We start from the raw sequence: 22,905 nt of genomic DNA on the forward strand, positions 1-22,905 counted from the left end.
TTATTTCACATTGCACAATATGTAAACTAATGAGGAATTTTAATAATAGTATTGTAAACACTTATTAAGGCAAGCAAGGATATTCCTAATAGAAGACGGTAAAATCCAAAAAGATTTGACCAGGAATCAAATGTGCATTTATTTTATTATTTTTAACGCACGCGAATTTTAATTAAAATGCTGCCATCTAGTGGCTAAGTGTCTCAAATCAACATTGGACTTGGGGTAATGCGGTAAGGAGTCGATGAGCCTATTATAGAGTTCTACATTAAATCAGAAAGGGGACGTCAATAAGACTTTTATTTATTTATTCCCGGTGATATACTGTGGTTTATTTAGACAACAAGATGTCCAAATGATCATGAAGCTGTAATACTTCTATTGTCCAGCAGATGACAGTCTCCACCCACCTCCTTTTCAATGAACGCGTCTGTACCTCAGCGCGTGGGGGGCAAGGTAACGCCAACTGGGAGGCTTCTGAAGTTCACAAGTCAGGCCAGCGAGCCGCACACCATGGAGCTGTCCCGCCGCGAGTGATCGTGCAAACTCTGGAGGACTACTGCCATTTCCACCCAAAAGACTGTATTTGTCTGGCGTCTTTTGCAGCTGTAATCTTTGCTCGCTTGAAGTTTTGGAAGAGTTGAGCAGCCGCGGAAAGCAGCAGCAGCAGCAGCAGCAGGCAGGATGTACCATGAAGAAAGTACGGCTTTACACAAACCACGCTATGGAAGTAAGTGAAATGCTTAATGAAAACAAATAGGACCTGATGACACAGTACATGTTTCAGCGAACGCTTCCATCTATTGTATATAGGCTTAGATTGTAAAAATGTAGCCGCAGAAGGCGAGTGTGCTGCTGATATGATGATGATGAGCAACAGGTGGGATCTTTGAATGTGTAGTAACATCCACTGATGGGAGTAGCTTCATAGAAATGGAAGATGATGAAAGTATATTTAGGTTGGTCGGGGTTGGTTAGGTGCACTGTGGCCTAGGGCTATTCCATCTTGAGTTGCTGCCATTAAACCTTCCGGGATATGTATTCTACAGCGGTGCCTTTTATCTGCTCAGCATATTTGCTTGTCTGCACTTTCTCCGAAGTTAACCATTAACCATTTTTGCTATTATACAAAATGGCACTAGCTAAACATCACATGAGTGCCAGCTTATTGGAAGTTTATAGAAGTGTCTCTTTTTAGAGGCATGATGAGTGACTGGGGACAAAGTACACCAAAAGATAAGACCAATCAATGTATGTCATCACTGAAACTAACACAATTATTCCTCTTGTAGCTGCAAAGTGATAAGTTGCTGTGATGATGTCAAAACAACCTCTTGAGATGGGGCACTGTGAGCAGTCAGTGTGCTCTTAAGCCTAAAATCTTGTCACTTTCGTGTGAGAGGCCTTTGTGGCTGATGACGAGTGCCACATTAACATCACTGTGTTTTTCCCATTGAAACAGTTGAAGCATAGCCCTGTCTGGGAGTTCAATTTGATGTCATTTTAAAAACAAAGGCGTGAGTCAGCCTCATTTGGTCATAACTTGGATCAAGAAACAAACTTGTCCTGAGGGGTAAATATAAAGCTTGGTTCAAGAGTGCAACTGACTCTTCCAGGAAGTGTGCACATTATTGCGTGTGATGCACAAATGATTCTACTTTCTCTTTGAGTGAAGTTTCAAACGGTTGCATCCTTGACATGAGATCAATGACTAGCGGCATGAGGTCAGTAACATGACTGTGGACGGCTTTTCCAGGATGAGCATTCACCACAATATCGGAAGCCTTTTATTTGAATTTTGTTATGTAGACCAGTGGTTCCCAACGTGTATTGTCTTTCGTACCCCTTGAGCATTTCATTGGTCAACCGTGTACCCCCTACCTCAAGGGTGTTGCAGTTTATTTAGAAAGTAATTACTTAAAAGTGGTAGGCCCTATTTGTAAGAAAAGGGACAATGTTGCAGTCAAAATAAACATAAAATTCTCCCAAAGCAACACATTTTACTGAAAAATTTACATTTTCCTATAAAAATGATGTTACATTTTCCATTTTTTTCAATCTGATGATATAGTTCCAAGTACCCCCTGCTAGGTCCTCAAGTACCCCCAGGGGATCCCCGTCACCCTGGTTGGGAAACACTGATGTTGACGGTCATTGGTCACAAGCCCAGAGAATTTCCATTTATATTTTACACTAGAGATTATATTTACATTTCACTCTCCCAGGCCAGTTGCATCTAAATAGAGCGGGTTAAATGACGCTATTATGTAAAAAGGCTTAAACAGTGTGTCTTTAAGGGTCTTACCCATGTTGCCTTCTTCCTACCTTTTGTAAGAAGGATTAACACAGCTTCACAGGTCACTACAGTTTGTTTCATGTCAACCAAAATAAACAAAAACAAAAAAAAAACTTTTAAATGATTCCAGAGGAATAATTTCCTGTAACTTGAAGTATTTGTAATGTGTATGCCTTAATTCAGCCTGAAATAAAGGGATTTGATTGGATTAGAGCAGGAAGAAGCACGCTGGTGGGAGGAGATCTCATTAAAGAGCAGGTAAAGGTCAGCTCTGGACAGAAGTCACTTGTCACCAAGGCTCCCTGGGAACACTCGGACAGTCCTTATGTAGCCTGTAATGTAATGGACAGGGGCTAACTGGGAGATGGATTTACATTTAGCAGGTTGTTCATTTATGCCTCTCATCTCACTTACTGTCTGTTACTGGAGTGGACAATGTGGGTGGCAGTGTTTTGTCTAGGGCCGTGGTTTGTTTGTGCATTTAAAGCTTCACAATGATAGAGCAGTTCTTTCTAACTTTTTACACCAAGTGACAACTCATCAAATATTTGACCTTCCACGTACCAGCAGGCCTTTATCAAGATCAGATCATGGTCAAACCAGATTCAAAATAAAAAATGGGTATAAACCATGTCTAAACTAGAAAATAAATAAATAAATAACATGTTAAGTAAAAATTACTGATAAACCTCAGTTACTGCTCAGATACTGTACCATTACTATGTACCACAGTTTAGGGACACAACAGCATGTCATGGTCAAGGTTCAAATCAACCAGCCACTGTCATCAAATCACCAAATTTTGTGGTATTATTCCGGTGATACCTGTGTTCAGGTGAAAAAATAGTGGAACCTGTCATGCTCCAAGCAGATGCCATTTGAGGAGGAGAGCATTAGCATCCAATTTTTAAAGACAGACGTACAGTCTCTAGAGTCTCCAACTGTACAACAAAAACAACAATTTCCCGAGTGTAATGATATGCACGTAATAAATAGCTTTAGTGTTTGACCTCAACAGGTTGCGTTCATGTTCTAGAATTTTATTTCAGGTGGAGGGCAGGTGCCAATACAGTTCTATGGGAGGAAAACAGTATTTGAAAGAAACTTCTAAAAAAGAAAATGTTCAAATGTTTTCCCTGATCATTATTTGATAGTGATTGGATTCACAAACCTGACATATTTTTTATGGCTGAAAGTCCTTCCTACTGGCCAACATCACACGCATGTTTTTGAATATTGTCACCACTTTTGGACGCCTTTATGAGGAAATACTTAGACCATAGTTCATACGAGCTGGAAGAGAAGACTTTGAACCTTGTGACAGTTTTTGGTTCGTGTGAAATTATTCTAGCCTTAACTAAGGCTAGAAATCTGCATTTTGACCATTACCATGGTTACCGCCATTAAATTGTCAGCTGCCCGCCTCAATTTTACACTATAGGCTCTTTAGAATGTTGTGAGGTCATGTGAATGCAACCTCTTCGGAATAAAAAAACTCTTTTCATTGCAGAATTGTATTGAACTCTGTGAATTCCATTGAACCCCCTTTTAAGGCAGAAGAAGAATAATGGTTTCTTCAACTAAGTTTAAAAAATGACAGCATTGGTCTGATACCTCACATGTCGGATGCATGTATTTTTTTCTCATGCTTTTTTCCCTTGTAGCCATTCAGGATGACGAGAGGCAGTCAGCGGAGGAGATGGATGAACGAAGGAGGCAGAACATCGCTTATGAATACTTGTGTCACCTGGAGGAAGCCAAACGGTAATAAAGGAGCCGTGTGCTTTGTCACACGTGATAGTCAGTGGAAGTCTGTTCGGAGTGGATGTGTTGTTTGATCAGGATAAAGATAATATTATTATAGACAAGGTGTGTTTGTTTAAGAAGGACTATGCACGAAACTTCACTTTTGGTGAACAATAAATATTTTTTCCTGGGGGCTATAGCTGGATCTTTTCTCTATGTTAAGTTTTGATCTGTTTTGTTATTGTGCACATTTAAGAAATAAGGACTTAAGTAGGAAGGTGAAGGGAACGGGAGAGTAGCCGTGAAGGGAATTTTAAAAGGTGATGATGCTGCACTCGGGCACTGGGTTGTAAGTGATAATAACATGATTAAGACGGGTGCTGACTGAGTGGAAAGCCCGGTTTGTTTCAACCAATTAAACTGCTTCAAATCTTAGCAAATGCCACTCAAGTGTTTCAGGATATTGGTGTGGCATAAAGCAAATCTGAGATGCACCACTTCCTGTCTCGTGAGAAGAGCGTTCAGTTGAGCAGAAAAGGCTGTGCACTTGTTTGTATGGCACGTTTCTTTGTTGTTAGTGATGGCCCCTTACACAACAGCAGCTGTGGCTGGAGCTGCGGACTGCGAACTGCGAACTGCCAGCTTTTGGCACAGTGGATGAACACAATACTTCACCTAGACCTGGTGAAAGCTAAATTATTCATTCTCAGAGGCTCACCTGTGACTGTGCCCCACAGTGAAGCAGTTTCACTCTCACTACTCCTTTTGCTTCACCTGCTGCTGATTTTTGCACACTGAACTGAACACTCCTCGGCCTCTATTCTGGGCACTGTGTCGAGAAGGATTAGGATTAAGACAAACTTCTCTCTCTGAAGCTGTCAACAAAGTGTTGCAGACTAAGTTGTGCTGGGCGTCCAATAACCTGTCTGGGAAATGATCCTAAACCACTTAATCACTCTTTAAACTACACCGTGATCTTATTTTCAGAAGCAATAATCCTTTTGGTGGAGCCTAAAAATTCAACCATGCACTCCATGCTCTCTAACTTGTAACTCTGAAAAAATGAAATAAATAAATAAATACATTCATTGATAATTTGTGATGGACAGACAGTAACAGTGTTTATGTTTGAGCTGCGTGACACGCCCTCCAACAACATCCACCCACGATCCACATGTGACCGCCTCCAAAAGAGACTTTGCCCCTGTTGGAGGAGTCAATGGTTAACATTTGTATTTCAGATAGCGGCATCTCTGCTTTTGCTTTGTTGACCCATTATTGTAAATTTGAGACGGGGCCTTGCCCCACGTTTGCTCCAGATTATTCATGTCCCAATGCATGCTGTAAACCCATGACAAGCGTGACTAAGCTACATGACGCAATCTTTGTGAGGACACTCTGTGCCAATAGCCTAAAGCTGATAAGTTTACTTCAATAGTGTTGGTGCTCTTTGGTGTAAGAAAGGCCCTTAGTCCTGTTGTGTTTCCGTGGACAATGACAGGAAGAGCTGCTTTGGGGGGCTGTAAACAGGAGAGCTGCTGCCGTAGACGAGCTCACATTGTCCCATACACAGGAAGGAACGTTTAGCAGGACACTAGTGTTCCCATGGCAGGATGTTTTTATGTTTACTTCATTATTCTGTCACTTTCAACAAGTTGTATTGTTTAATTAAAATGAAACTTTTTGCCGATACAGTGGCACACCTATAGTATAACCTAAAACAAACAGCTCTTTAATTAAGCTAAACATGCTGACCACAGTAAACACAAGGGAGGCTGTTATTATGTGCGGCACATACCCGCAGCTATGAGCAAAGTATACAAAACATTAGCCATTTTATGTTTGCATTTTTCCAGTTGAACTGAACATGAATCTATATTACACTAATCAAAACACCGGTGTGGACCACTGCAGGACAGATACTAATATTGTGCTGGTCCCAGGTGGAGAGATAATGTGTAACAGATGGTCAGCTGGGATGATTCACCGAGTTCGCAAATGATTCACTAATTCTTTGGCAGAACTTTTGAAATATTTCTGACCATAGCCGCGCGAAATGCACATAATAACCATTGTATGCTAAATATGTTTTCTACACCTTCACGTTTAGCGATTAAAGATGTAATTGATTGTTTAGTTAGGCCTCTTGCTGCTTACATGCATCACTGTGTTTGATGTCTGTGTAAATGCCTTTATTTTTTAAATTATCTCGTATTAATGCGTTAAAAATGTCTTTGCAAAAGATGGGTCAGTAAAGGTTATAACTTTTGTATTTCCAGATGGATGGAGGCCTGCCTCGATGAAGACTTGCCTCCAACTACAGAACTGGAAGAGGGACTGAGAAATGGTGTTTACTTGGGCAAACTTGCTAATTTTTTTGCCCCCAAAATGGTGTCAGAGAAGAGAATCTATGACAGAGACCAGTCCCGTTATAAGGTACATCTTTATTTTCTCATGGCAGGGGTCCCAACCGCAGCTGAGAAACGGCACGCAGATTTAGCGCATTACGTTCTTGAACAGCTTGCATCATAGCTCACAGGAAGTCTGGTCCCAGATATTTGACAGCAGGGAGGCGTGGGGGCTTCACTGTGTCATGCAGCTGTTCGTTAGGAAAGTAAACAACCCTAAATCTTGAACTCCCAATTTAGTTCTCACTGCAAAAAAACACTTGTATCATTTCTCCGGTGCAATGTATGCCATCATTTTTTCAAATCATAACAATGGGATGTAAACTGCAAGCTTGTTATTTATTTCAGAGTAAAGGTCTCCACTTCAGACACACAGACAACACAGTGCAATGGTTGAGAGCCATGGAGTCAGTGGGTCTCCCAAAGGTAAGCCACTTCCACAGCCGTCCGCTCTGCAGACACATGCCCTCTGTTTAACAAACACACAATCTATTATGTCCACCCACCTCAGTCTGCTTTTGCAGTTGTCACACCTAATTAACTGGCAGTTTTTCTTACAGCCACAGCCCAAGTGAGAGATGAAAGTGCTATTACTTTCATGTTGGAGTTGTTTTAAAGGGGCTAGATGCAAGTTAGCCATTTTATACTCATTACTGCCACCTCAGGTCATTTGTGTAACTGCAGATTCTATATAAAGCTCTTGCATGACGGCACTTCGGACCTTAACACCTTTTTGAGTGACAGTGCAGGATTTTAGAGGCAGTTGTGGTGAACAGGTCTGGGCTCATTCTACACATTAGGACATGGCTGGAACATGTAGGGGGAGGAAAATACTTAATTTTAACATTTTTAAACTCTGTATAGTCCCTTTAATGTGTAACTTAGTACAAAGTACACACTAGTTTAGATGCTGTAGATGGTAAATGATCTTAGATGTATAGTGGCTTGCATAAGTATCGGCCCCCTTTAACTTTGCAACATTTTGCCATGCTATGGACCATAAACATACATTTATTCAATCTAGATTTTATGTGAAAGACACGCACTTAGTGACACACTATCGTATTGTGAAATGAAATTTATACATTATATTTTTTTTTATAAATGAAAAACTGAAAAGTGGGATGTGCATAAGTACCGGAGGAGTGGCTAGAAGCCATTTTTAAAAGAAATCCAAAGGAAGTCCTGTCTTCTGTTTGCATGTGGCCTCCATGGTGCTTCTGGCAAAATCAAATGGGATTTCTTATGGTTTTCTTTTAAAAATGCCACTCTGCCATAAAGGCCAGATTTGTGCCGTGTACCATTAATTATTGTTCTGTGTACACTGTACAGTTTCCCCCACCTGAGCTGCAGCTCTCTGTAGTTCATCCAGGGTCATCATAGGCTTCTTGGTAACAGCTCTGGTCAGTGCTGTCCTTGTTCGGTCACTAAGTTTAGATGGACGGCCGGGTCTTGGTAGGTTTGCAGTGATACCAAACTCTTTTCATTCCTGGATGGTGTGTTTAACATTAAGAAATGTTCAAAGCTTTGGAAATCTTTTTCTAACATAATCCAGCTTTATATTTCTCAATAACTTTATCCCGGAGCTGTCTGGTGTGTTCTAGGACTTCATGATGTTTCTGCTCCCCAATAGTCTCTTAATAATAATAATAATAATAATAATAATAATAATAATAATAATATTATAATAATAATACATTTTATATTTTTTTAAATATTTTTTTATTATTATTATATATCTTAACAGACCTCTGAGACCATCACAGAACAGCTGTATTTGAGCTGACATTAGATCATACACAGGTAGACTCTATTTAGTCAATGGGCCAACATGTGATCATCCAGAAATCATCAGGGAACTTCTGAAGGCATTTGTTTGCACTAAAAGGAAAGGGGGCCGGTACTTATGCACATCCCACTTTTCATTTTTTTATTTATGAAAAGAGTTAAAAAATCATGTATAGATTTTATTTCACTTCACAATTGTGTGTCACTTAGTGTGTGTCTTTCACATACAATTTCAATTAAATATATTTATGTTTATGGTCCATATTGTGGCAAAATGTCGAAAAGTTAAAGGGGGGCCGATACTTATGCAACCCACTGTATGTGTAAAGGGTTAAGCATAATTTTATACACCTCTTTACGTACTGATGTATTTTTCTACTTTTAGATCTTCTATCCTGAAACTACAGATGTCTATGATCGCAAGAACATGCCTAAAGTAGTGTACTGTATCCACGCACTGAGGTAAGATTCAAAGGACCAGTAGGCACGGAGCATTTTATTTCATTTCCATGTAATGATGGATCAAACCCAGCACAGATGCATAAACTCTACTCATGGTTAGTCTTCAAAGCCAACCAAAGGCTGAGCTCCCTGGAATGGGTACTGTGTTATATACTGTAGCTTTGGAGTGGACAACTCGTGCTGAGCAGTTGATGTAGTACATGCATGCCCCAGCGCCGCTTGAATTAGCATGTGTTTTAGCCACAAGTTCTTTTTTGCCACACAATGAGCCACCAACAGGTTATTAATCATCGCCCCTTGGCTCCAAAAAAATGTATCCAAAAGCAGTTGTTGGTGGTAAAAATGTCCTGTCCCTGGAGAAGAGAGGGGGACAATCTATGGATACATGATCTTACTAGTCTAAGCCCCACAGGCGGCGGAAATTTTAATAAGACTAATTAGGAATTTCCTTATATTCAGTATTTTTATGATAAATGTGTTAAATGTAAAAAAAAAAAAACATAGAATATACAGGTTCAGGTGTTCTAAATTTTCACTGCATCTGCTTGTGCAAACAGAGGCCTTTACTGGCAGCTTGGATAATGATGTTAGACTTTTGCAACTGCTCTTATATTCACTGACTTTCCACTTTCCCTTGGCAAGTTTTGCAAGAGAGATTTTAACCTTTTTATTTACAGCACTGTGGTTGCTTTATCACCAGCTGAAATGATATCGCAGCTTTGCAACCTTGATACTTTGTTTTGCTTTGTATTTCATTTGTGATTATCTATGCCTGTTAAATGGCTTTGTATGACTACATTAACAAAGCTTTTTTGTAGTTTAATAAGATTCTGTCATGTAGGAGAACTTTACATATGTGCCTGTATATTTGTTGAAACGTTGAAATTATTGTGAATGAATTGGTCACTTTTATTTGACCCATGCACACAGATGCACAGATTTAGGAGGAGGGAATTTGAGCTGCTACAATTGTTTTCTTTTAAGTGGTGTTTTGGTCCTAGGAGAGCGTGTTTCCTTCCCCTCTCAGACACATGTGCTCTTCCTTCCTGCCCGTGTAGCTCGAGTCCCTCAGAGCCGCATGTAACTCGGTGCAAACAAAGCAGATGTCTCGCATAACTGTTAGTGTACGCTGCTGATACATTTGTCATGGACACTTTTGGATGAGGAAGCCAGAAATCTGGTTGAGGGGAATTCTCTGTCATAAGGACACTAACTGCTCAAGGCCAGTCATCTGATCGTCTGCGGCCTGGAACGGACCCTGTTCATTACCTTAGTCACCAGTTACAGTCTTAAGCTTTGCACTTATGACTAAAATTGAGATTGGATTTATGTTTTATCTTAAAGATTGAAACGATACATGTCCATGTTCAGACCTGTGCCCTCACCGGTCTAAAACGTGTTTTATTTATTCTGGCTTATCAGGCGCCAGTGAGCACATGAAACTTTGATGAAGTTTCCAGCCAACCACTTGTTGAATTTCTCTGTGGTGGAATGAGCTTCACAGAGTGTGATGCGCTGCCCCCATGTGGCGTTTGTTTGGAAACACCATTGATTAAATTGAATTAAATTGTTACTGATCTTTTTCAGTTTATACTTGTACAAGCTTGGCATAGCTCCTCAAATCCAAGATCTTTTGGGAAAAGTGGCCTTCACAGGTAACAAAGGCTAATTTTTGGAAAATTAAATGAGCTTCAAATCGAAGCAAAAATGTTAAGATTTTTTATTTTTATTTGTGTAATTTGACGTACAAAGAGGAGGAAATCAGTAACATGAGGAGTGAGTTGGAAAAGTATGGCATTCAGATGCCAACTTTCAGTAAGATCGGAGGCATCTTGGCTGATGAGCTGTCTGTGGATGAGGCTGCCTGTAAGTTCAAAGCTGCATTCTCTCTAAATTGTCTCTAAAATGTATATATTTATAACATTTCTTATTGAAATATTAACGCATGACCTCTGCTGTCTCAGTGCACGCTGCTGTTATCGCCATCAACGAGGCTGTGGAAAGAGGACAAGCATCTGTAACTTTAGGTGCATTAAATAATCCTAATGCCATGTTGAGAAACATTGAGCACGCTCTGGCCCAGGACTACCAGGATGAGCTGAGCCAGGCTAAAGCTCGTAAACAGGATCAGTCTGCAGGGCGGGTTAGTTTCAGCATTTCATCATAGGACCCACTACGACGTAATCACATTGCAATATATAATCTAAAACAAAAAGTTGTTACACTGTTTTTTTTAACCACTTTGTTCAGCGCTCCTCAGTTTCCACTGAAGAACGAGATGTTTATGAAGAGCTGCTGACTCAGCAGGAGATTCAGTGCTGTCTTGACTTTGTCAACAGTAAGGACACTTTTCTTCAGCCGTTTCACTGCAAACGATAATATGTTCCATCTTATCAGAAGCTCTTTGTAATGCTCATCATTTTCCAGCCCAAGCAGCAATAATAAAGGTGAATGAAGCTGTGGCGGCCCAGGATGTGGTTGCTCTATTGGCTGCACTTAAACTTGAAGCTCTAGCCCTGTTAGGTGTTCAAGACGCAAACAGCCAATGGTACCTGGAGCATTTTGACACATACTGTCAGCATAAGGCCCAAGTAAGAGGAGAAATTGGTCCTGGACACTAATTGTCAATAATAGTGAGTATTACATGTAATCTTTTGTGCTGTAGGAAGGAGGACAGGCCATAATGACAGAGAAAAATGAAATTCAGAGAGTTGTCACTTCTTGTAATGACCATGCAGAGGCAGAGAAACGAAGTAGGTTGAGCTTTTTTATAATTATTGAATGACGGATTATTGTCTGGTAATGTTCATGTTAAACATGTCCCTGTCAGAACTGGAGGCTGTTTCAGCTATTAACACGTCCATTCGACTCGGAAATGCAGCGAACACTGTAGAGGAGCTAATGAACCCTGAGGCTCAGTTGCCTATTGTTTACCAAAGTGCTGCCAGACTTTACCAGACTGAACTGTTCAGTCTCCAGCTGCAGACAGGAGGACAGGTAACACCTGTGCTATGTTTACTAATGAGATTTGTGTCACATTAAAAAGTCATTTGAAGAATTTCATTGATATTTTCATTGATATTTCAGACTGGCCTGGGCTATGAAGAGCTGAGTGTCGCAGTTGAAATGTTGTCTGCTGTTGCCATTTTGAATGAGGTGCTGGACACCAAAGATCTACAGGCTGTAATTGAACAACTGACAGACTCACCCCTCGGCTTCACAAACATTGACCCAGAAAACCTCAATAGGTAGAAGTTAATTACAGTATATGAGACATTTTGAAAAGCTGCTAACTAATTTACATGTGTTTTATATTTTGTGTGGCAGGTATGCTGACACTCTTATCAAGGAGCGAGCTGAAGCTCTTTCCAAAGGGCAGGAGTTTCTCACTTGGAACGATGTTCAAAAGTGCATTGATGTCGTCAACATTCAAGTCATCGAAGAGCATGAACGTAAGACACTTCTGTTTATGTCGCTATGAATCACATTTTTATTTTTCAATCTTTATGTTGAAGTGTTATTTACAAAAGTACTTTGTCAGGTGTTATTGCCATAGCAGAAATCAACGAAGCTCTGAACTCTGGTGATTATCAGCAGACACTCGCAGCGTTGATGCTCCCCACAGCGATGTTAACTGGGGTGACCCCAGACACAGCAAAACACTACCACGATGTTCTTCTATATACTAAACAACTGCTCTACCAGGTACAGTCATATTCAGAGCTTTTCATTAAACTTGTCATTTTAAACTGGAAATGAAACTTGCACACAAAAGGATCATTTAGTGTATTTTATATATTTCAATCAAAATTTGAATTAGATCAAATGTGAGCTCTCTGCATAATCTTGTCTACAGTAAGATAAATAGTCCAATAGTGAAATGTCACATCACTGAAGAAGTGGTCAGAGGCGTTCCACGGAGGGAAATAAACTGTAGTTCAGAGGAGGCTGTCCTGGACAGAAGCACACACAGAAAAGGATCGAGGCAGCTGTGGAAGCAGCACAGGCACACTGCAGCTCTGTAGTAAGCATACACATGGTCGTCGCCACTAAATATCAGTCGAATGTAGTGAGTTAAATGCAGGATGCCACTGGGTAAGAAACATACAACAAATATCATGAAGACAAGACTGCTGACCTTTACGAAAGGTTTCCAGTCACAACCAGATTGCCCTAAGTGGTACACCACTGACACATGGGCATAAATACAAACGAGAAAAGGAACAATGAATCCAATACAGACCAGCCCTAGCCTGAAGGGCACCAGTAGAGAATAGGGTTCTTGATCTAAGGGCAGAATATCATGACAAGTAACGACTCCCAGCTCTTTGATGTAGTAACTCTGTCGAATCATAAGCTCAGGCACTATTGCAACACCAAACAAAAGCCACACTGTTATGCATGTCCACACGGACAGAGAGGTCATAGCCAATCGTCTGTACAGAAAAGGTTTGACCACAGCCAGATAACGATTGATACTGATACATGCAATGGTATGAGAGGAGCAGTAAACATTTCCATAAAACAAAGCTGTGATGAGCCGACAGGAAACCTCCCCAAAAATCCAGTCGTTTCCGTTAACATGGTAATGTATGCGCATCGCCAGGGACAGCAGAAACAACAGGTCTGACAGAGCCAGGTTCAGGTAGAGAATGATGGTTGACCGCGACTTGTCCTGAATCCTGACCCTTAAAAAAGTCAATATGTAGGCATTAGACGGGATGCCCAGCAGCATAGACAGGACATAGGCTGAAGGTATGATCCAGTTACTGAGGACTCCTGTGGTGAAGGCTGTGGCAGGATCATCAGGCTCAACGTGAAGATACGGCTCAGTCATGCTCTGGTTTGTGTAGTTAAGTTTATATGTCCTCGATTTAAAGGTCCTTAGAGTCTGGTTAACCGAGTTACCTGTAATTTAATAAAGTAAAATATGACAAAGATGCAGATAATGTAATACAATGATAAATATTTAGTGTCTCACCCTTTTCCTGACTGCTCTGTGCTGCCATCAGGCAGAGAAGTAATCCTGGCAGGAGTTCAGCCATGTTTGTCCCCTTGTCCTCGACCCTCAGTCACGAGTTCTTGTTCTTTTTAATTGCCGTCCACATAAAAAATCAGCTTCTTGCTAAGCAACTTGCTGCTTGCCATGTCTGCTATAGTGCAAGACAAAACCGAATGTGCTGGAGTTCCCAGGTCTTCCTGCAAATGTACAGGAAGCCTGGCTTTCGTGTGCCACATTTAGCATGTTTCCTGCCCATGCTAAAACAGAATTCCCCTTTGTCTGCGTCAGAATCTGTGCTGTACTCAAAGGGTGGGAGCATAGAGTTTAGACAGGACAACAAAAAGGCTTTCAAATCCAATTACTGTTTTTGTTTCATTTCCTTTGTTCATTTTGGTGCAGTGTCAGCGAGGTTTATAATTGACATGTTTAATATGTTAAATGTGAAGTTATTGTTTTACTTATGTTTATGGAAATATCCTGCTGAACTGTAGTCATGGATCAATTCATATTCCCAGTAGATATCTAAAAATAGTTTCTAAATCCACATCTCTAAAGCTGAATAAACGTGTTGTTATTTTTGTTGATTGTAAGGATGTTTACACAAGGATCGCTACTAGCAATAACTGTGCTTTTCCTTCCTCACATCTTTCCTCTGGGGACACATGACCACAGCTCTAATAACATATGTGTGTGTTAGACAACACTATAGTCTTTGAGTAATGTTGTCTCTGTAAAAAATGTGCAAGATGTTTAATCCAGAATGAAGTAAAGTAACAGTTTTACACTTTTCAGAGGTCGGGGGATGAGTCCCTGGTTTTGTGGTTGGACCAGATTCAAGAAGCTATTGACACAGCCAATCAAAATGAAGAGGAGGCTCTCTCAAGTTTGTACATTTATCTACACATATGTAGTTTACTTTTGGTCACTGTGTCATTCACTGACTGTTTTTGGCAGTGGCTGGAGCAATAGCTCATGTTAACAGAATGATTTCTGAGGGAAACTCTCAGGACACTCTAGAGGCCATGCAGGCGCCCCCTGCTGGACTGAGGGCTGTACTCCCTGAATGTGCGGACACTTACCAGTCAGAGCTGGCACAAAAACAAGCTAATGGTCCTAATGAAGGTAAGCTGCAGTATGTCTCAAACCTCAGACTACTTCTAAAAACAATAAAGCATTATGTTCATGTTCACCCTCTGCTTTTGTCAGCCACTGCAGACAGTGTGTGGGTAAAACACAGCATAAAAGAGCGATTCGATTACTATTTCCACCTTGAGGATGGACGGGGCACATGGGTGGAGCCAGAGGGCTTTGAACACAACAAGAAACATTTGAGTCGAGAAGAAATTCAGGTACAATTTCTGAACTAATTTAGAAATAAGGTTTTTTATTGTAGGTGCATTATGAAACATTTTATGTGAAAGAAGGTTTTTATTTGTGTACTTGCCCTTTTCAGTGACCCAGTGGCTGTATGAATGGTCAGCATGGCGCCTTTATTTTCCATCACAGTGGCCTCTATTATGCTCCAGAGTTTTCACCGCTGACGAACCCTTGCACTAGAAAACCAACAAAACTATGGATCCTTGAGCGTTGTAGAGGCCACTGTAATGGAAAGCAAAGGCGCCATTCTAACCATGCAGCCATAATACACCTTTTAACATGGTATTATTCCTATATCGTAACTGTTTTATATCTACATGCAGGTTGCTGTTAGCTCTGTGACTTCAGAGTACAACAGAGAACAGTTATGGTTGGCCAATGAGACAATGATAACACTGCTACAAGCTCGAATCAGAGGTTTCCTGGTCAGAAAAAAACACACTGAAAGAATGCACTATCTGCGTCAACATGAACGTCAAGTGGTTAAGCTGCAGGTGAGGCCAAACCGACCATGTACAATCATACAGACTGTATAAGCAGAGTACACCATTATGTTTATGTTGTCCTCTTCAGGCCTTTTGGAAAGGGTACAAACAGAGAAAAATGTACAACAAGAGAATTGGTTTACTGAAAACAAATGTGGAATCAGTGGTCAAGGTATGGGATTTGTTTTGCTTCACAAGAACAAAAACAACTGCATCATAATGTCAAACCTTAACTGTTCTAGATACAATCCTTTGTGAAAATGTGGAAAGCCAAAAGGAAATACAATGAAAGATTACAGTTTTTCAAAGATCATGTAAGTTTTACTTAAATTAGTTGTTATTTGTGTTATACTTTTTATTTGCCTCATGTGTGCATGTGTGTGTGCAGGAAAAAGAGATTGTACAAATCCAGGCTTTCCTAAAAGCCAACAAAGCTCGGGAAGACTATCGTACACTGAGTAAGTGATACATAAGCACTGGACATTTTGCTTCACTAATAAATATATAAAATAAATGATGTTCAGGGAAAATGACCTTGGTTTCACTGGATGTCATGTGTGTTTTCTCTCAGCTGGAGCAAAAGATCCTCCTCTGTCTGTGGTGCGTAAGTTTGTCCATTTGTTGGAGCAAAGCCCCCTGGACCTGCAAGAGGAGCAGGAGGTCACCAGACTCAGAGAAGAAGTTGTGACAAAGATTCGCTCGAATCAGCAGATGGAAAAAGACCTCAATTTAATGGACATAAAAATCGGCCTCCTAGTGAAGAACAGAATTACTCTGCAGGTGGTCTAAATGATTTGCTACACATGTGCTGTATTTCAAAATATATAAATATATTGCACCTGTTTATTGCCATGTTTTTGTGCTAAGTTACTGAATGGTTGTGTTTTAAGGATGTGGTTACCCATAATAAGAAAATGAAGGACCTGAAGAAAACCAACACAGAGGATTTGGTCAGTGGAGCGAGACTGGGTATCAAGGGTCTCAGTAAAGGCAAAAGGAGAAAGCTCGAGGCTTACCAGCACCTGTTCTACCTACTGCAGGTGGATGGACTGTCTTTTTGTGTTTCTGATGTATGCTTTTTGTGGGGTCATTATATACGTAATCCCATTTGTATCCTTTGTATTTGCAGACGAATCCATCTTATTTGGCCAAGCTCATTTTCCAGATGCCACAAAACAAGTCAACCAAATTTATGGACACTGTCATTTTTACTTTGTACAATTATGCCTCCAACCAGAGAGAGGAGTATCTGCTGCTCAGGCTCTTCAAGACTGCGCTGGAGGAGGAAATTAAGTGAGTACATACAGTAACTTAGAATGCAATCTTCATATCATTGTTCATATGATAAACTGTATGGACTGACATATTTGAAGAGTAATAATTGTGTATAGAACATTAGATGATGATGATATAAGGCTGCATTAGACATGGGTAAAGAGCTTAAATATTTACGTATTATCAGCCATGGAGGGTTCAGGGTCAAGCAAACACTTCTTCACAAATTTTAAGTATATATTTTCTTTTTTGTCTTGTGAATCAGGTCGAAGGTGGATCAGAGTCAGGACATAGTGACTGGAAACCCAACCGTCATCAAGATGGTGGTGAGTTTCAACAGAGGAGCCCGCGGCCACAACACGCTGCGACAGCTGCTGGCTCCAGTGGTGAAGGACATTATTGAGGACAAGAGTCTGGGCATCAACACGAACCCTGTGGACGTGTACAAGGCCTGGGTGAACCAACTGGAAACGGCCACCGGGGAGGCCAGGTAGAAAGCCTGCAGACACTGTGATATGACACAAACACTAGATGCTGAAAGAAATTAAAATCATATCATACATACAGCACATTTTGCAATTTTAACAGTTTCTAGAGATTTCCAAAAACAATAGTGCATAAAATAAAAAATGTATTATATATTGTATACTTTCCCCAATAAACATGGAGCGCAAACACATTTCTGACACTTCAGTTCTTCACTGTTTAAGCATGTCTTTCAGGAGGAATTCTGTCATGGTAATGTAAAAAACAACAACTAGCTGCTAGTTCATCATTGATTAAGGCTTTAAGATGCATAGTGCACAAAATAAACCTTTTCCGTAAATGTCTGCTTTTATAATGTGCGGAAGGACAGTTGTAATTCACTTCTTGGAAAAAAAATCAGGTATAGGGCCTTTGGTGGGATGGATTGTACAAAACATTCTCTCTTAAATATACCTCATGATACAGTCATTAGACCTGTCCTGGAGTATGCCATATGTGTGTGGGGTGACCTGACAAAAGGCCTCTCAGTGGAGTTTGAGAAGGTAAAAAAGGTGCTGCAGGCGCCTCATGGATGGGGCCACACTGCGCATGCTTAACAAGATCCTGAAGGACGGTTCCTCTCCTCTGTGTGCATAAGCCAGGCCCCCTCCACTGGTTATGAGCTCAAATATCACAGACTGTACTGAGCCAAGAAGAGTCTTTATCCCTCCAGCTTTAATAGTCTTTTCGATAACTGATTACTACTGTAACATGTTCTTTCCTGCAATCTTTAATATATCAAACCCTAAAACAAAATACTAGCCTCAATAAACCTCATATTTTTCTGTAGCAAACTCCCTTATGATGTTACTCCAGAGCAAGCCATGTCCCATGAAGAAGTGCGTAGCAGACTTGAAGCCTCCAGCCTTGCTCTCCGCTCAGCCACAGATAAAGTGTTAAACTCTATTGTTTCCTCGCTGGACAATATACCGTAAGTATATTCATTCATGCTACATTAAATATCGTGTGCCTGATAGTATACTTGCTTAAGTTATCTTTTTTTTTTTTAACACACTGCATCTTTAAGTGTCATTGGCTTTGTCTTCAGATAAACACCCACAAAGAAAACACCCGTCATTTATATGAGGGTTTGAAAATATGACTTTGGCAATTATACTACGAGGCTAACACTGTCTTGTTAAAATATTGATGCCAGATGCTTTGAATCTCTTGATAGCTATGGCATGAGGTACATTGCAAAGGTTTTGAAAAACAGCCTCCATGAGAAGTTTCCCGATGCATCAGAGGACGAGCTGTTGAAGGTAGAGCTTTTTCTGTGACTGACTTTCTGTGTTTATTCTGTATATAAAATGCAGCAAAACATTGTTCATTTCTCATAGATTGTTGGGAATTTGCTGTATTACCGCTACATGAACCCGGCCATCGTGGCTCCTGACGGCTTTGACATCATTGACATGTCAGCCGGAGGTCAGCTGCACGTGGACCAGCGGCGAAACCTTGGGTCTGTGGCAAAAATGCTCCAACACGCAGCAGCCAATAAACTGTTCGAGGGAGAGAACGCACACATGACGCCAATGAACAACTACATCACACAGACATACGAGAAGTTCAGGTCAGAGCCTAAAACATATCAGTCAACTAAGGCCAGAGTGTAATGTTTTGAAGGAATTGTACTTTGAGGAGTAATATTTGTAAAAATAATTCTTGTACATCGTCTTAAAAACGTATTTACCTTTTTGATGTATTAGTAAAAAATGCCATTATTTTATATTATATCACAACTTTCAGTCTTTAACAGAAATTGGCTACTCAACCCATCTCTGCTTAAGACTAATTTATGTCATGTACACTGTGTTAACTTTAAATTGCTTTTTTATTCCAGGGCATTTTTCCAAGCGGCCTGTGATGTCCCTGAACCAGAGGAGAAATTTAACATTGACGAATATACAGACATGGTGACATTGAGCAAACCCATTATTTATATCTCGATAGAAGAAGTCATCAATACACATTCGGTATGTTGTATAATCACGGCACTATAATACTATAATGTATCATGACAGCTGTAGAAAGACACAAATTAATGAAAGTTAATGTCATAGTAAACCAAGCAATGAAATGACATTAATAAAATGCTGATATACAAAGAACAATAGAAAAGCTCTTCACTAACCAAATCTGAAAACTTAAAAAAAACAATAACGACACAAATGTTCATTTTCTACCATCATTTTAGGGATTGTTTTAGTTTTAGGAGCCTTTTTAGAACTGCCACATCTGCTTTATGAACAAATGTTTTATTTGTGTTCAGCTGCTGTTGGAGCATCTGGAGGCAATCTCTCCAGACCAGAACGATCTTCTGCACGAGCTGCTGCAGGACCTGGGGGAGGCGCCGGATGTGGAGGCTCTGCTGGGTACAGTTCAACACTCTGCAAAAGGATAGTTGAAGTTTTTCTTGTTGTGTTAATTGTTTCTTTCCTTTTGCCTCCCGTTTCCTGTTGTGAAATCAGGTGAAGGTGCGATAGATCCAAATGACCCAAACAAAGAGAGTGCATTAAGCCAATTGGCTAAGACTGAGATCTCTCTCACTTTGACCAGCAAATGTGAGCTGTTGGAGGGAGAAGACAAAGATGTGAAAACTCTCATGACAAAGTAGGTCACTTATGTTTCACAATTTCGTGATTAAAATGTAACTATGAAGTGAAGGTAATACTTCTTTGGTAATAACCCATCCAGACTCTCAATCAATCAATCAATCAATCAATCAATCAATCAATCAATCATTTTTTTAAATTTATATAGCGCTTTTCATACATTTCATGTAACACAAAGTACTTATTATTATTTAAAAACATTCTCTCACACCCACGTTCTCCCACAAATACAAACACACTGTCACAATCACCCTCTCCCCACCACACAAGCTCACCACACACACTCAAGGTAAAACAATGGATGCAATGGACATAAGGCTGAGGTAAGGCTGGGTACAGATAAACCAGGTAAGGAAACAACATCCAAGGAGCCGTCTGCATCGGGAGCGGCACCTCGGCTGCAGCCACAGGGCACCAACACAGGGTGCCCGGACAAGGCGGGGTAGAAACACCACACCTCCATCCAGACACCCACAGGTGGCAGAGGCTCCTCCAGAGGAAACTGGAAGAACATAAAAAATGTTAAAATAAATAAAAAGTCAAATCGAATAATAGGATCATTAAAATAAGACTGAGAGGTAAAATACATAAATACAAAATAAATATTAATAACAGTTAAATATCAATTAAATTAGTTATAAGGTGCTGAGAAATAAATAGCTCTAGCAAAAATAAATATCAGTTAAAGGCTAAACTAAAAAGGTGGGTCTTGAGCCTGCTCTTAAATACACAATGTATCCAGATACATTTGGATACATTGTGTGTCAGTGATATCTCCCATTAGCACATCGTCATTGTCTTTCCGGTGCTTCCTGTCCAAACAGGACATGGTCTGACTGTGGTCACTTTTATCTTGCCTCAAATTCCGCACAAGTTTCCATCCTTGTCCTATCGATAAAACTTAATTTTTATGTAAAGAAACCATTTTAGTACAAAAATGATGGTTGTTGATTCTTTAAACAATCAAAACATTAACACTGCTAACTACTCACTTGTGTTTGTTTGTACAGGACTAAAAAACTAATAGTAGATGTGGTACGTATTCAACATGGAGAATCTTTACCAGAGATTCTAGAGACAACAGCAACTGCCCCTCAGGTGAGGACCAATGTGTGATTTAATCCTTGTGCCGTCACTTAGATGATCATATTGTTGTAAAAGTAACGGTTCTGGTTGCTGATGTGTGCTCTGTATTGGGCCCTACTCTGAAGGAGCTGGAGCACACAAAGATCATTGAGAGGCGCGCGGTGCAGGACGCTCAAACCCCGGAGGGCCTAAAGTGCAGCGTGTCTGTGCTGGAGGATGGTCAGCTGCCGCTCGAACAGAAGAAGAGGAAGATCCTGAGGAATCTGAGGAACCTGGAGCAAGCAGGTGTGGTCACTGCGGCCAACAAATACCAAGACCTCATCAATGACATCTCCAAGGTAGGCCCCGTTTTTGGCATGATTTTATACAAAGGTCACGTTTTTAACACTAAGTCTTGAATGGCAGGACATTCGCTATCAAAGGCGCTACAGACAAAGACGGAAAGCAGAACTTGTGAAGTTGCAGCAGACGCTAAGTGCTTTAAACTCCAAAACAGCATTTTACCAGGACCAGATGAACTATTACGACACATACATAAAGACCTGCCTGGATAACCTCAATCGCAAGTGAGTATTTTTGAGTTTGTCTGTGCCCATGTGGCCTGTGATTGACCTGTTATTGACCTGTGACCTGGTCTTTGTGTTTTCAGGAATACCCGCAGGTCTATTAAACTGGACAGCAAAGTAGAGGACAAAAGCAGTAAAAAGTGGAAGCCTCAGTCTCTGAAGTACACAGCAGCGCGTCTGCACGAGAAAGGAGTCATTCTGGAGATAGAAGGGCTTCAGACAAACCAGTAAGTCAATCACATGTGAGGCATGAGAGCATTTAATCCATGATCCATAATCCATCCTAAATGAGAATAAACATGAAGATTAATCACTTGCAGTACTTGGAGTCATAGACATAAGTTCCTAGTCTGTCATCTGTACTGGGTTGGTCAGTGTTGAGGACATTTCACGCCTCACCTAAATACCAATAATCTTTTAGCAGCAGGCTGACCCATCTTTTCTCTAAAACTGTTTCTAAGCACGTTCAATAACCTCGATTGAACAGTGAGTATCAGATAAACTATTTACACTCACCTGACCTGCTGCTGGGAGCTGATGTGAGAGGTGAAAACAACCCAGTACAGATGACTTTCGTCTACGATTGAAACTCCTGTAAACCTGAGAGATTACACAATATCAAAGTAGTTGGGTATGAGCTGTATATGAGTGAAACGTGTAGAGAAATGTATTATTTTTTACTTGCCCTAGGTTCAAAAACGTCATGTTTGACATTTCACCGACTGAGGAAGTTGGTGATTTTGAGGTCAAAGCCAAATTTATGGGAGTCGAAATGGAGAAAGTGCAGCTACATTTCCAGGTAAAATAAACTTTTGTGCAGCTACAGTTACAACGCTGATATCATTTCTATTTTGGATTCTGGGTTTTCCTCTAAAATGACTAATTGAGAGCATTCTTCTGCTTCTTGCTCAGGACCTTCTTCAGCTGCAGTACGAAGGTGTGTCCGTCATGAAGATGTTCGACAAAGCCAAAGTAAATGTCAATCTTCTCATCTTCCTCCTAAACAAAAAGTTCTATGGGAAATGAACAGGAACCCAGATAAACACAACTTGAAGTGTGCCTTATTCTGTTTGTCACCAGCGTTTCATCCTCTACCAAAAACAAACATGTTCTTGTCTATGTCTATGATGTCAGAATGTAACAGATTTTTAATTTGTAAATCATGTTGTTTTTGTATAAGACGCTAAAGACAATGTGTGTTTGTAATTTTGTTGAAGAATGCTGCTTTGCATTACTTTATGAATTTACACAGTCCACAAGTGCCTTTTAATTAT

The 22,905-nt window shown here is 40.4% G+C and overlaps 2 protein-coding genes across 2 annotated transcripts; one reads left to right on the forward strand and one right to left on the reverse strand.

Annotated features, from left to right (window-relative positions):
* Positions 1 to 493: 493 nt before the first annotated feature.
* iqgap2 (IQ motif containing GTPase activating protein 2) lies at positions 494 to 22,889 on the forward strand. The gene is made up of 38 exons (XM_079554303.1): positions 494 to 730; positions 3,961 to 4,060; positions 6,322 to 6,478; positions 6,799 to 6,876; positions 8,624 to 8,700; positions 10,288 to 10,355; positions 10,453 to 10,566; positions 10,665 to 10,843; positions 10,951 to 11,038; positions 11,128 to 11,291; positions 11,366 to 11,453; positions 11,531 to 11,697; positions 11,788 to 11,948; positions 12,028 to 12,152; positions 12,242 to 12,405; positions 14,495 to 14,585; positions 14,657 to 14,824; positions 14,909 to 15,051; positions 15,403 to 15,573; positions 15,653 to 15,736; positions 15,807 to 15,878; positions 15,953 to 16,022; positions 16,136 to 16,344; positions 16,455 to 16,604; positions 16,694 to 16,857; positions 17,105 to 17,329; positions 18,155 to 18,295; positions 18,542 to 18,626; positions 18,705 to 18,937; positions 19,208 to 19,340; positions 19,637 to 19,739; positions 19,836 to 19,977; positions 20,990 to 21,077; positions 21,191 to 21,403; positions 21,471 to 21,631; positions 21,715 to 21,858; positions 22,322 to 22,430; positions 22,544 to 22,889. The coding sequence occupies exons 1-38, from the start codon at positions 685 to 687 to the stop codon at positions 22,655 to 22,657; spliced, it is 4,989 nt and encodes a 1,662-aa protein (XP_079410429.1). The 5' UTR covers positions 494 to 684; the 3' UTR covers positions 22,658 to 22,889.
* On the reverse strand, positions 12,449 to 13,912 carry f2rl2 (coagulation factor II (thrombin) receptor-like 2). Its single transcript, XM_079554319.1, has 2 exons — positions 13,682 to 13,912; positions 12,449 to 13,608 (listed from the first exon to the last, which is right to left on the reverse strand). Exons 1-2 carry the CDS (start codon positions 13,743 to 13,745, stop codon positions 12,584 to 12,586), a joined length of 1,089 nt encoding a protein of 362 aa, XP_079410445.1. The 5' UTR covers positions 13,746 to 13,912; the 3' UTR covers positions 12,449 to 12,583.
* Positions 22,890 to 22,905: the final 16 nt, after the last annotated feature.

The sequence above is a fragment of the Gobius niger genome (assembly GCF_951799975.1).
Source record: "Gobius niger genome assembly, chromosome: 1".
Classification (NCBI taxonomy): domain Eukaryota; kingdom Metazoa; phylum Chordata; class Actinopteri; order Gobiiformes; family Gobiidae; genus Gobius; species Gobius niger.